The sequence below is a fragment of the Pinus tabuliformis genome, chromosome 7, assembly GCF_031772625.1.
Source record: "Pinus tabuliformis cultivar Carrire ecotype Pingquan chromosome 7, CPIR1, whole genome shotgun sequence".
NCBI lineage: Eukaryota > Viridiplantae > Streptophyta > Pinopsida > Pinales > Pinaceae > Pinus > Pinus tabuliformis.
In genome coordinates this window covers 1,904,096,031-1,904,111,560 of record NC_142293.1, presented here as the reverse complement: position 1 = coordinate 1,904,111,560, position 15,530 = coordinate 1,904,096,031, and the positions used below count along the sequence as shown (strand labels likewise).

General features: G+C 36.4%; 1 protein-coding gene across 1 annotated transcript; it reads right to left on the bottom strand.

Annotated features, from left to right (window-relative positions):
• Positions 1–11,806: 11,806 nt before the first annotated feature.
• On the bottom strand, positions 11,807–15,169 carry LOC149256086 (nuclear transport factor 2-like). Its single transcript, XM_089455207.1, has 3 exons — positions 13,834–15,169; positions 13,665–13,738; positions 11,807–12,058 (listed from the first exon to the last, which is right to left on the bottom strand). Exons 1-3 carry the CDS (start codon positions 15,167–15,169, stop codon positions 11,807–11,809), a joined length of 1,662 nt encoding a protein of 553 aa, XP_089311333.1.
• Between the last annotated feature and the right edge of the window lie 361 nt (positions 15,170–15,530).

Sequence of the window (15,530 nt, the reverse complement as noted above, 5' to 3'; positions counted from 1 at the left end):
TGATGGGAAACATGAGGCTCGACCCATCAAAAACCATGCACGAAATTTAACTATTTCATCCCAATCTAAAATTTCACTAATCAATGCGCTCACCACTATTTTTAGAGCCACGCCTACCTCGTCTTATGTCATCCCTCTAGTCTCTTCTATGCACTCTTCCACTTTTAGGAATGGCCCACCTAATGCTTCCATTCTGCTGAGATGGAACCTTGATTCCCTGGTCCATGGATATTTTTGGGTATTTGTTTTCTAAAGAGTTATTGGGTTCTGACCTTCAATGCTTCCGCGTCTATCGGGTTCTAGGCTTCTGACCCTTCTATTATCACGGGGGCTTAACTAGGGGAGAAATACCATAGCACGCTGATTCATATTGGGGTATATTTATTGATGAAAAAATGACATAATATATTAGGGGATATATAGGGGGTAAAGGGTTTTTATATTGGAAAATACAAAAAATAGAGCTCAAAGTTAATGAAAAAATGGATACCTACAATATCTAGTGAAAGCAGAGCTTGTTTAAATTGGGAAGGTGTATTGGGTTTGTATTGGTAGGGGGTTAAATAATGGGATTTGTAGAGGTATTTTCCAATATATGGTCAAATTTGGGTTATTGTTTAGTATGCCACAAACACACATGATATGCCATAGGTTCATTGAGTGAGGCCCCCGTGGCTATTGTACACCATTCTATTTCCGCCATGTTACATGCTTTTGGTACTTCTGGGGTTATAGGTTTCCAGGCTTTTGGATCTGCTACTCTATATTTTTGTTTTCTTGGGCCTCCGAGCTTCTCGATTTTTACTACTTATTTTTTACTTTGGGGACTCCACCTTGACTGGTTCTATCTCTCTATCCATGTAGCCACTTGCATACTTCTATATATCGTTGGAAATATCTTCAGGAGATCTTTCAAAATGAGTGGGCCTAAGTTTCCATTTTAGTTCATCTATTTCCTGAAAAATAACTTCAAACTGTCTTCATAATTTTTCATCTTGACGTTCTTCCTGTCCCTGGAACCTGCACCATGAGACATATTTTTGACATGTTCTACTTGTTTCTCTATCGATATCAATGAAAACAAATTTCCAACATTCTCCCCAATTGGCGTTGATGGCAATACCAAGATCAAACAAAACATCCTTAGCAAAATTGTTAACTTCAATTATCTCCTTTGAGTGGTGCAAACTATCTCCTTTGACTTTCGATCCTCCTAAGATGTACTTATGCTAATTTTTCTTCTGATGTTATGTTTTTATCACTCACACCTCTCCTTTTACTATGGATCTTTCCTTTTACCTTTTTGTTTGATCATTATTAATCTCTCCTTTTACCTTTTTTCTGATCACTATGAATCTCCCCCTATGTGACATCAATGCAACTACACAAACATGCTCCCCTTGTTTCGATGCTTCTCCTTTCAAAAATATTTCTTTTTCATGTTGATCGTGTGGACCTCGAAGACTCACTTTTAAATTGTGAAAATACAACTGTTTTCCTTCCTCCTCTTAAAGGAAGAGCTAGCGTAGGGAGGCAATAAGAACAACTCCCAACCTTTCCCTAAGATACTCAAATTGTTCTATAGGAAGTGACTTAGTGAGAACATCAACAACTTTTTCATTGGTAGGAACATATTTGAGCTTTGCAACCTGATTTGCAACTTTCTCCCTCAAGAAGTGATACTTGATTGGAATGTGCTTCATCTTGGAGTGAAAAACTAGATTCCTCGACATGCTTATTACACGTCTTGTAACAAAAAATTGGAATAGGCTAATCATAAAACACTGCTACAACTTGCAATGCTTGTTTCATCCTCAATAGTTAAGAACAACAAGAAGTTTCTACAATATATTATGATTTTTTTTTTAGATAAGGAAATGGAAGCTAGTGATGAGTCACATCAATAGGTACATTCTGAAGATCAATATGCCATCCTCCACCCTTAAAACTATACTTCTCTTACATTAATTAACATTTTTTGTTATATTATTCCTAGTAAGAGGAGTAAAAGGTGTTTGTCAAAGTATGTGGCAAAATATGGTTTAATTGCAGGAAAATGAAGCATTTTTTAGGCTATTACCATGTAGGGGCTTCATTGAGACAACTAGGGAGAATCTATGGGGTTTGTTCACATCCTTAACTCCCTAAAATCAGCCCGGGATCACAATATCCTCTTTCACTAGTTCAATTTCATTGCTACTCGATTGACTCCTATTCCAAGTGAATATCAAGAGGGATAAGATCCACCATTTTCGAGATCAAGGAGGGAACCACTCCTACTTTCAAGGGAGTTTCTTCAGCTGCAATTTTTCCCAACCTAGTGTCTTGGGTTCCTCTTATTATACTTGTTTTTCTTCTTTATTTCAATAAGCTGCATAATTTCTTGCATTTTAGTAGAGATTAATCTATAAAATCCTGTGGTTGAGGCCTCTACATCACCTCTTTTGTGGGAGAATGGGTGCAAGGATTCACAACTACAGTATAAAAATAGCATGTTTATGATTTCTTGGCAATAGATTAGTGTTAGTTTTCTTGTTTTACATTTTCTTTCTGTAGCTTAGAACTCATTTTAGTGATTAGATCAATGGTATTGCATAGATTATATGCTATTTAAATTCAATTCATATTTCCTGTCATAAGTTATTTCTTTTTTCTAATAATAAATGGATGCATTCTTGTGAGTTATTGCAGAGTTGGTTGATCTACAGAGAAGGGCATGTTTACCACTTCCATATTGAGCTCCTTAATCTTTTCCTTCCACTTTCAAATCTTGTCCCAAGACCCCATTTTATAAGTCATTCTGCCTAATACATCGAGAGCACTCATCCTATTTCAAGACATCCCTCTGAGAGGCACTGAGCTTGTCCAAGGACTCAAACAATCCTCCCTCCATTTTCTTCAACTTCCATCCACCTCTCCATATCCTCAAAACAACCTTTTCACCTTCAAAAACCACTCAAATGCCCTCTTGTATCATTGCAGGCCTTATTGTAGCATTGCAAGCCTCCTGTAGCATCACTTTCCTTCATAATGTTTCATCTCCATTGCGAATTTTAATTATTATAGATGAATGATGACCCCCAGCTATGATTTCATGATTAGGGGAAGATCTTAGTACACTCCAACTAATCCCTCCCTTCACTGAAAAAATAGAGAAGAGTTAGTTTTTTTTTTTTTTTTATCACAAGTATGATGTAAATAGGTTAATGATTTAAAAGAAAATTTGAACTAGGTAGATGGTACATGAAATTCTAATTTATAGTTTTATTAATTGTGAAAAACATAATAGTTTCCTTTCTACAAGTAGACTTGGTAGTTTTATGGTTTTGGCAAGATATAATAGCTTTCTTTCTACAAGTAGATTAGTAGATAGTGGAAATAAACTAGCTTAGGCGATGGTAGCTTATCTTTGAGAAGAGATATGGCGGCTACATGCCTCTGAACTATGTTATAATTAGGCTTAAGGGCCTATTTATTCAAGGGCCTATTTATTATTGAACAACAATGGAAAACCCTAAACAACCAAAACCATAACCCGAGGAGATGTAACATCAATAATTGGTGGGCGTCATTGGGGTTAGTTGGGTACTCAACCCCCTGATGTCGTAACATGGTCATACTATCTCCATTTGGCATGTACGATACCTTGTTCGGAAGGTCTTTCAGAGTACTACGATATTTTCTGAAGGGATATTCCTGTGGCCGCAAGCCTCAAAAAATTGTTGCTTAGGGGTCCAAACTGATCTGGAAGTTCAGGACCTAAAAAGATGCTAAAAATAGTAAATGTTGAAATAAACAAGGAGATATATGAAACTGACTGGAGGTATAGGTGGAATAAACAGGTGGGCACGAATATCTATCTGGATTAGTCCTCCCCCTCAGGAATCAATGGTCACCATTTCATGCAAAGACTCCATGAGGTGAGGAAATTTATGTTGAACCTCGTCCTTGATCAACCACTTGCCCTGCTGAAGGTGTTGGCCTACTTTGACAACTCGATATAGTTGGAAAATGTGTTGGCAATTTTTCTTGATCTACATGTCCATGAGCTGATGAGTTGTGGCATGTTCCATGCAATATGAGTTGAGCTCTATTGGTGTTAGTATTCTACAATGTTGGAAGTGTCCAACAATGGTGGAAAGAATGGCCTAAGGTAGTCTACATTGAACACTGGGTGCAGACCAAGGAATGATGGGATGCTGAGGTTGAGGGCATTGTCACTTACAACATAGTTGATGGTGTATGGCCCATATCAGACCGGGTGAAGCTTGCAGTGGGGTTTAGCGAGGGACTCCTTCTGCAGATGTAGTGAAAATTTGTCACCCACTTGGAATTTGTGTGGCACTCAATGTTAATCATGGAAATTATTGTACTTTGTGAAGCATACATTTTGAATGTACTCATTGAAGTTGTTAGCCTTCTCGGCTTCAGAATAGACATGAGCTGATTTTTCCTTAGCAGCTGCAAATTGTATGGCCACATCAGTGGGACATAATGCAAAAAATCCCAACCCTACCTAAAAGTGGCTATGGCACATTGAGCTATGGAGAGCTCTGTTATAGTTCTACTAGACATAGGGGAGGCTTTCATCCCATGTGCATGGATTCTTTGACTTGTACATGCGTAAAATTTGTACAATCATGACGTTGACAACCTCTGTTTGGCCAGAAGTTTAGGGCTAGAATACCATGGACTTGGTAAGTTTGGTATCCAACGTCGACCAGAGACTTAACCAAAATGCATTTAGGAATATGTTGTCCTAGTATAAGATAATGTACTGTGGGATCCAAAAGTGTACCCACACTTGCTCAAAGAAGAGTTTAGCAGTGGCCTCTATTGTGATACTCTTCTTGCAGGCCACCATGATGGCCATCTTTGAGAATCTGTCGATGACCATGAAAATGAAATTTTTATCGTTCTTAGTAGAAGGAAGACATGATATGTAATCCATGGAGATATATTCCCAATATTGACTAGGAGTAGGTATAGTAGTATATAGGCCTTCCTTCTTAATGGTTTCCTTGGAATTGGCGCAAGTGATGTAAGATCTAATGTACTTACCAACATCGTGACAGAGTTTTGGAAAATAAAAATACTTTTGCAGTAATGCCATTTTTCTCTCTACTCCGAAATGTCTAGTGACCCGACTGTAGTGTGCCTCCCAAATCATCTTAGCGTGCTCACTTGAAGGAACACACATGTCTCCCAGGTGCCATAACAGTGCATCCTGAAGGTGAAAATTTGGAACTTTCTTCCCTTGCAGGAGTATCTCGTATGGTCTATTGAATTATGGATCACTCTGGTAAATATGAGGCCACTCTAAAGTCTTGTGGCCGTAGGAGTCAAGCACAATGATTAGCGCCATGACTTTGAGGCACTCTACAACATTATTGGTGTTTCCCTTCTTGTACTTATTGTTCAAATAGAACTATTGCAGGTACGTGGACCATTTTTGATGGAGATCATTCTAAAACTTCCCTTGTGTGTGTATAAACTGCAGGGGTGAGTGGTCTGTGTGGATGACCATTTTCTTACCCAAAATGTAATGCTTCCATTATAATAGCCTCCACAATGGAATACATTGTTTTGTCGTAAGTGGGATACTTTCAGACAATTTCTAAGATTGTCTCACTGTGGTAAGCCATTGGATGCCCCTACTATGTAAGAACTACATAAACAACATAGTTGGAGACATCTGTCTCAATCTCAAATGGCTGTTGCGGATATGGTAATGTGAGCACTAGTGTAGAGCAGAGGTGATGCTTCAACTCATAAAATGACTTTTGTTGGGTTTCAATCCAATTTTTTTTCCTTTCACTCCACCCTTCGTGACTTGACTCAAAGACCAAGAGATATAAGAGAACCATAGCATGAACCTCATGTAGAAATTAGAAAGACCCAAAAAGTTGCGGAGCTCTTTTAGAGTAGCTGACGTTGGTCAATCTTGAATTACTTGTATCTTGGCTGGGTCCACATGCACACCCTCCTCATCAATGATGTACCCCATATATTCAACCTAGGTTATACCAAAAGTGCATTTCACCAAATTGGCACACAGTCTGTGTTCTCACAAGGTTTGAAGGACATGTCAGATATGGTGAAGGTTCTCTTCCCAAATCTGGTTGAAGATCAAGATTTAATCTAAATAAAGTACCATGAATGCATTGGTGAAGGTTCATAAGATGTCTTCCATGAATCTCATGAAGATTGGGGGGGAATTCGTTATCCCGAAATGCATGACCAACCATTCGAAAAGGCCCTCATTTGATTTTAAGGCAGTCTTACACACATGAGAGGGTTCGATATCTGCTTGGTGATAATTGGACTTTAATTCAATCTTGCTAAAATATTTCGCTTGTTTGAGATGGTCCAGAAGGTCATAAATATGTGGGTTTGAGTACCTGTTGGAGATAGTGATCTTGTTTAGTGCCCAATAGTCAATAAAAAGTCTCCAGGTCCAGTCCTTCTTCTGTAGCAACAAATCGGTCTCCCACAGGGTGATGAGCTTGGCCTGATTTTCCCTTTCTATAATAACTCTTGAATCTTCCTCTTGATCTCATGATTTTGTAAAATAGAGCATTGATAGATCGCTCCATTGGGTAGCAACTCACCCTAGTTCATATCGAGGGAGTGCTTGACATGACACTGTGGAGTTACCTTTGTAGGTGAGGCAAAATTGTCCCTATACTCCTCCACGACCTTGTCCATATGTTGCTTTTATGCAGAGGAGCATTGTTTAGAATCCATGGCCATTACCTTCTACTTTCCCTGAGGTTGAATCATAAGGAAAACAAATTTCCTAGTTTGAGAATCGATCTTACTACATTGCTTTTTAGTGATCAAAGAGATGGCGGTAGGTGGAGCTATCTCCAGTATCGAGTACAACGTATTTCCCAAAGTAATAATCAAAGAGCGAGTTCTAGACTCACATACAACTTGTCACTTCAACAAGTATGGCTTTCCTAATAATAAATCACAAACTTTAAGAGGATAAAAATCACACAATACCTCATTCTTGAAGGGCTTGATGTTGTAGGGAAGGAGAAACTATTGGCCAATGCAAATATCTCCTCCATGGTGAAGCCGCCTCATGGTGTACGGCTACAAAAGTTCTTTTGTTGGGGTTCTCTCATTCACTCATATATGCATATTATTAAAGTTGCAGAGTACTTTTGTGTGTGTGTGCAACTTCTGTATATGTGCATATACGGTAGTTGCACTTATATAGACGATACATGTGTGTACAAAAGTTTCAAATATATAGAGTATATGTGTGCATATGCAATAAATGCATATATGTAAGATATACACATATACATAAGCTATGTAGAACTTCAACTTCTATATATGCGCAAGTTCTGTATAATGTTTTGTATATGAACAACTTCCATATATGTTCATATACAAAATCTATACATATACAAAAGCTATAGACAACTTCAAACTTTGTATATCCACATATATGAAAGCTATGCATATATCAAAGATATGTGCATATATGGAAATTATGCATATACGGAAGATATGAGTTGCATATGCACATCTTTCATATATGTGCATGTCTTCTATAAATGCACAACGTTTATATAATATGTGTATGTCTTTTGAATATGTGCTTATTTTGTATATGCATATATCTTCCTTATATGTGCTTCTTCCGTACAAGTGCATATAATACAAAAGTTGTCTGACTTCTATATAGTCACATCTTTTGTACATGCAAAACATCTAAATATGATCATATCTTTTGTATATGTGCATATTCCATATATACACATATCTTCCAGAAATGCGCATATATTTGGTATATGTACATATCTTCCATATATGTGCTTCTCTATATGCGTATATCTTTTGTATATGCTCCACTTCTGTATATGCGCATATTTTTTGTATATGCACATATTTTCTGTATATACACATACCCATGAACAAATTCAACCTCCATATATACATAGCTTCCATATCTTCCATATGTGCACAAGTTATGTGTATACACATATACAAAATTTTCACATATTGAGAATGTATATGCATATACAAAAGTTGCGCATATAAAAAAGATGTGCACATATATGAAAGTTGTGCATATATTGAAGATATGCACATTTATGGAAAATATGTGTGTAAATAGAGGTTGTGCATATACGGAAGCTTGCATAACTCCAGCCACTATATATGAGTAGGGTTTGTATATGTGCATGTCGTCCATATATGCACAACTTCTGTATATGCAAATGTATTCTGTATATGCACTTCTTGTGTACTGGCATAAAATATACGCATATGGAGGTTGTTATATATTCATATATGGAATATATGTATATATCGATAAGTTCGACATGCACGGGAGATATGTACATATATACAATATATGTGCATGTCCATATATACACAAATTATGTATCTGTGGATATTTTCCATATATGTACATACCTTTTTCATATACGCTTCTTCCATATATGTGGATATCTTCTATATATGCGCATATATAGAAGGTATGGGCATATAGGAAAGATATGCATATATGGAGGATATTCACTTATATATGGAAGTTCCACATATACGAAATATATGTGTGTGTATGGAAGTTGTGGATATATAGAGACTGTTGTGTATTCATATTATGGAAGTTGTGCATGACTTCTACATATGCTCATCTTCTATATATGTATATATATGGAAGTTACACGTATACAAAAGGTATTTGTATATATGGAAGTTATGTATATACGGAAGATATCCACAACTTCCATATATACGCATCTTCCATATGCGCATACAAAGAAGTTGTGCACAAATTCAACCTCCATATATACTTAGACTTCGTAAGTATAACATGTAAGTAAGTGTAACATGTCAACTTTAACCTTATTTATTTTTTTGAAGCTCATAAAGATAAATTGTCACATAAATAAAATTGTCATATTAAAATTCATCTTGTAAAGACTCAATATCACAATTGTTTTATTTAGTTGAGTTAAGGTAGAGTGCTATTTATTTTTAAGTTTTTGTATACATTAAGATAGAGGCTCAATATTGAAATAGTTACCACAATTACCATGCGTGTTTCTTCTTTTTACTAGTGTACATTTTCTTTGATGCACTCTCACTATGCATATTTCCGATTAGTATTCTCACCATACATATGCTTTGTGCCCTATTGATAAATAAATAAATTATTCAAATTTATATAAAACAAAAATAAAAACATATAAACAAAAAAAATACATGATACATCTATTATTATAACTAAGCAAAGTTACATTTTTCTTTTTTCGAAAATGGAACTTCGTTCCTAACATAGATAATCGAAGTTCATGCCCATAAATGACATAATTGCATAATGGCATAATGATTGCCTTGAATATGGGTCTATAAGTCACCCTCGCCACTCTAGGTACTCCCAAGTGCATTTCCAAGTTGATATTGCTGCAAAAATTACATTGATCAGGTGGTTGTAAAAACAAAATGCATAGAATGAATTACATGTACATGATTGGCGGAGGCGGAAATAGTGGCTTCAGAAATCTCAACAATCACCTCGTGGTTCACCCTTTGTTTACAATTTTGCCTTTTCCTTTATTACCGTAATGCCTTTGGAAAAAAGGCCAAAAAAATGCTTTTCCCCTTTATAAATAGAAAGGTTCGCGATTCACTAGAGATCGCAATCTAAATGAGCCAACGGTCCAGATTAAATCGCAAGTCGCAAGTCGCCGATGTAATGTTTCCCCTTTTTAAATGTCTCGATGCAATATATTACGTTGATCACATCACAAATCGGCAATCGCTATTTCCCCCGGCTTAAGGTCTTTTCGCTCCCACTCAAATGCTCTGATGCGATATATCAACAGTTGCATGTCGCAATCTTTCAAGGGTGGGACCTTTACCATACACCACTCCACTATTGCGATGTGATATTTCGGGAGTCGTTAATCGCAACTCTTGAAGACTTGGGTCTGCCTTCCTCTTAAATAAACTTGCGATGAGATATATGGTGATCCAATGGTCGGGGATAGTTCCCTCCGTTGGATCAAACGGGAATCGATGACTGAGATTTGATCTAGCTCAACACTATAAAAAATACAAAAGCTTGCATTTTTCCCATTAAGTCTATGTTTCCTATTGGGAAGTGTGAAAACAAATAAATCATCAATTCTCTCCCGAATACAAAGAAAACAAAAGCATAAGGAGGATTTCCACAGGCTTGACAAATAATCACGCACACAAGAACAATTTATTCATAATAGCAAAAATTACAAAGTCTTGGCCTTGGCTCGATTACAACATATGAAAAGACCTCTGTTTCAATGGAAATCCACACGATAATCCTTAGCTCTCGCTCACTCAATCCCCCTCTCTCTATATTACATTTTTTTCCTTTGTTCAATCAAATATTACTCTAATCGTGCTTAACAACTCAATCTCTATTTTTAATCAATCTAAGAGTAAATCTCTAATTCCTAGCTCTACCATAAACCTATGCTAACAACTTATCTTTGAACCTAAAATAAGACAATTTCTAACTATTACAATAATGAAATACAACTCATTTCTTGAGAGATCCAACCCTCTCAGTAAAACTGACTTTTGAGCAATGAGGTCAATGAAATTCAACTTGTTTAGCCACAACATGTGAACAAACTTTCACATTGCAGGCTAAGTCCACATGCTCCTGCATTAGACCCTTCGGGAAGAAATAAGTCATCCTGCATACTTTTAGGACTTACTCCCCACTTCAGCAACTCTATTGTGGTTAACGAGCTAGAATCCTCCACTGGCTTTCCTTTCCATTTGACGAGATATTCAAAATAAGTCTACCCTCTGGTTCAAGGCTTGAACTTCATCTTCTGTAATTTCCTCCTTTACCACAACTAACACAACCAAATCATTCAACAATTGTGCTTTAGCTAATGTTGCCCCAATTCATGTCTGAGTTTCATGAAGAGTCTATATCATCACCTGCAATGTACTTAATACCTATGGGGAAATTTATGTCCATCACATAATAAATATTGCAAACCCAATTATAATGTGATAATGTATGTGCAGTTGTTATAGATATTGTGATAAGACTCAACTATGCCCTATTTAACAAGCATGTATTAAGAAATTTTAACAATATGTTTGTGCTTAAGCTATGCTCATGCGCTTCAACTACAATAATACAACTAACGTAGCCCTAAGCCTAATGAACAGAGTATAGGGAGTATAAGGTGAGTCATAAAGATAATTTTAACTATCAAGAAACTACACCAACACAGTACTTTTCTAGGTCATCTCTCTACAATTAATACTATTATCTCAAATAGGAGGCTTATAGCTCGCTTCACTTTCTCTATTCTAAATCACCTTAGAGATTAAATCAACATATTATCAAAGGATGTGTGATTCATAAATAAGGGTGTTTCGACATGAATCTCAACTCCCAAATAAGATTCTTCATACATTGCTCAATCTTGTCTTCCCCACTTCTTATTTTATATTGCACCTTCTCACTCCTCCTCCTTGCACAAATATAAACTATGAGGCACAAGGTAGCTATTTCATATAGGAGCATTTATATATGATAAGAAAAGTGTGATACTCTCTTCTAATTTTCTCTACAAATGTTGGAAATATCATGGTTAATGCAATAAAACCTAAATGTAAATTTACTTCTATACAAGGTCAAGAAAGCTATGCGGAATAGCCAACACCACAAAGACATGTTTACCAAAGTATGATACTCTATATTTATTTTCTCTACAAATGTTGGCAATATCATGGTTAATGCAGTATAAGCTAAATGCACATTTACTTTCTTCTATACAAGATCAAGAAAGCTATGCCCAATAGCCAACACCACAAAGCAAGACATGTTCACCAATTCCACAGTTGCTAACAAATCTTTCTCAAGTACTGGAGTTCTTTTCTCAATAACCTTCTTTTTACTACCCTTGAAGTGATAAGAGTCACCTCTCCATATAACACAAAGAACAAAAACTCTTTTCTCAATAACCTTCTTTTTACTACCCTTGAAGAGATAAAAGTAGCCTCCCCATATACTTTTTACTATCTGCATAAAGAGAAAAGGCTACCAACTTCAAATCAACCACTAAAATATAAATCAATTCCTTCTAAAACACTCAAAAATACAATGTAAAAAACTTAGTAGATTAAACAATTTTTAGTAGGTCAAGAACCCACAAAGAAAAAAACTACGAACTTCAAATAAATCACTTCCTTCTAAGACACTAAAAAATGCAACGTAAAAAACTTAGTAGATTAAACAATCTTTAATAGGTCAAAGACCCACAGAGAAAAAGCTACCAACTTCACTTAGTAGATTAAACAATCTTTTATAGGTCAAAGACCCACAAAGAAAAAGCTACCAACTTCAATCAACCACTGAAATATAAATCACTTTTCCAAGGCACTCAAAATACAATATAAAAAACTTGGTAGATTAAACAATCTTTAATAGATCAAGAACCCACAAACAAAAAAGAATACTCACTGAGTATGAAATAAAATCAGCTTAAAATTGTTAACAACATCTATATAAAACCCTCATTAATATGGAAGTAGGATTTGTACAAAAGTAGTTAGGTTCATTATAGTACACTCTTAAGATTCTCCAAATTGGCAACAAGGGTGCCGAAAAAAAATATAACATAGAACAACATATTTCCAAAATAAAAAATCTTCATGCATCTTTAACTTCAACATAGACCTCATGATTTATAAAGCTCAAAAAATAAGTGTAGGAAGACTGTAATACTTAGATATACAGTAACTACATGTAAAATAAAAGAAATTGTTTGCCATGATGCTCCTTCATCATAGTTAAGACTTTTACACATCACTTGTTACAGTAGCTCATTAATCTACCAAAATATGTCATTAATCTACCAAAATATGCATCCGGAAATTATATTAGATAGATTGATGACTCATGACGCCTTTAAAAAAAAAACCGTTGTGACAGTATCATCTATTTTAACAAAAAAACTATTTTGGTTGTATCGTCGAATCGTTTATATAAATGCATTTTTTTTTCTAAGCAATCTTATGTTCAAGTTTTACATCTAAAAAAATATTTACAAATCAAAAAATTTAATCCCGGGTAGACCTGTAAATCTAAACTAGTTAGACCTGTAAATCGATACTAGTTAGCATACTATGGCAAACCTTAGTTTCTAAAATTAATTTGAGGAAATCTGCAACAAAAGCTCGTAAAATTGCGTTGATGAAAGCTTGACTAATTGCGTTTTGTTCACGCCAGTCCCTACCTTATACTACAAGAATACTTAATGCTATGTTAGATTCTGTCAAAACTAGAACTTTGAACTGATCAATTATGTAAAAGAACGGCCCATCCGAATCGCTGCTTGGGCTGTAGTCGTCATGCAGCAACAGACCACGTCCTGGGATTTAGCCTCTTCCACCATTTCTTCTTTCATTAACCTACCAAAATATGCATCCAGAAATTATATTACATATCTATGTATTTTCTCTTTTCTTTTTTCTGAGCATTCAAAAGAAAATAGTAGGTGTAATTTTTTTTCCAAGCAATCTTAAAAAAACAAAATGTATGTGTAATTCTTTTTCTAACCAATCTTATGTTCAAGTTTACAATTAAAAAAACATTTACAACCCAAAAAATTTAATCCCGAGTATACCTGTAAATCTATATTTGTTAGCATACTATGGCAAACATCAGTTTTTAGAGCAGCCCATCCGAACGCTGCTTGGGCTGTAATTGTCATGCATCAACAGATCACGTCCTGGGATTTAGCCCTTTGCTTGTCATTATCGCACTTCTTCCACCATTTCTTCTTTCTTGAATACCATCAGCACGTCGTCCAGATAAAGAACCTCCACCACCGCTATTTCTGTTCATAAGATCACTTCTTCCATTTCCTCGACCTCCCTTGAAATAGCCACCACGTCCTCTTGTACTATCATAGCTCAATTCCTCTCTAGAAGGACGTTTCGCATTGATAAATACTCTTCTTGGACCCATTGGCATAGGGGATGCATGAATTGCAGCTTGGACTGAAGCTGCTTCTTCAAATTCAACAAACGCGTAACTGGATCTACCGTCTCTCGTAAACCTAACTTGAACACTAGAAGGCTTAATTGCCCCAAACTTCTTGAACTCTACCTCAACCTGGGGAGGTGTAATATCAGCAGGCAGGTTGCTGATAAAAACACAGCACCGATTTCCTTCTGCAGCGCTTTTGTCTGGCATATTCACAGTAGTGGAACTTATGGGGTTAGCTGTAGAAGATGCCTTTGGTGGAGTGGAAATATAGTTAGCTGCTTTACTTTGAAGACACAGTTTCTCAAGTGCAACAATGGATGGGGATTCAATTTCCTTATCACTTGATGCATAAAATTTTTCTGGTACATTTTGAGGTACATCAGGCAATTCTTGAGAAGGAGGAGCAGCAGGGGCAGGTGGGCCTTCATTAACAAGTGCGACAATGGATGGTGCTGCATTTTCTTTATCAATTAAAGCAAAAGAATTTTCTGGTGCATTTTGAACTATAACTGGAATTTCATGAGGATGAGCAGGGGCATGTGGCCCTTCTTTATGAACATATCCAAATGTTGAAACATTTTGGTCTGTTGAGCTTTCTGGGACTTCCCTAGACTTCTGCTGCATGTGTACCTTCTCAAGAACAAGAGCAGGCTCCTCCACCACTGTTGTGGGTTGCTTAATTCCACTCTTCTGATCTTGAGCTAATGCTTCAGACTTGACAGATGGCTCTGACACAAGATCAGGTTTGGGTACATGTTGTTCAACAATGCAGCCATTTATCAAAACAAGATTTGGTTGATCTGGTTCTTCACCCACGTACCTAAAAATATCATTCAAAATGAAGTACCCATTTTCTCCAGGAGCCAAGAAAAAGAACTGAGAGAAGGCATGTGTTTCGTTGGTTTTAAATGTAACCGATCCACATACCAGAACGAGTACTCCATTGTTGTAAGATGCCTGCGAGTCAATTGTCTTGATGTCGACCTTCTGGGGAATTTGATTATTCGGGGCTGGGCGGCTAAGTATACTGTAATCCTTATAAAATGTGTACAACAAATGAGGACACAGAACAACAGCATTGTAATAATTGTTCACAAAGGCGACCACAGTATTAGGTGCATTAGGAACAGCAGGAGCCATGACTATAACTTCTTGTTGGTGGACGGACCTTTTCGCTCTGAGGCAATTAATGAAAGATTAAATTGAATTCGTTCAATAGCGGGATGGAACAGAGAGGCAAGTAACGCCCACGTAGCCTTCACGTTGCTTTTTACGTCCTCCTGAATCTCGGGCCGTAGCCGTAATGCGGATTGAAGTATGCAAATTTTATGGTTGAATTATGAAATTGAACGATAAAACCATATTTATAGCCAGTAGGGAAGCCCAAAAAATAATTTCAATTGTCCTTATCGTCGGCTCAGCGATCCCCACTATTTCTCAGTTTAGACACATTGGTAGACTCTCCCTTTTCCGCCATTATGATCATAGGTGCCTGGTCCAA

Bases quoted from the DNA above. Each gene is read 5' to 3' on its own strand.
- LOC149256086 (XM_089455207.1), bottom strand. From the start codon at position 15,169: ATGGCTCCTGCTGTTCCTAATGCACCTAATACTGTGGTCGCCTTTGTG. The intron at 13,739-13,833 runs GTATTCAAGAAA...TGACAATTACAG, and splicing joins ATCTGGACGACGTGCTGATG to CCCAAGCAGCGTTCGGATGG. The intron at 12,059-13,664 runs GTATACTCGGGA...CTCTTTATGCAG, and splicing joins TAACAAATATAGATTTACAG to ATAGTAAAAAGTATATGGGG.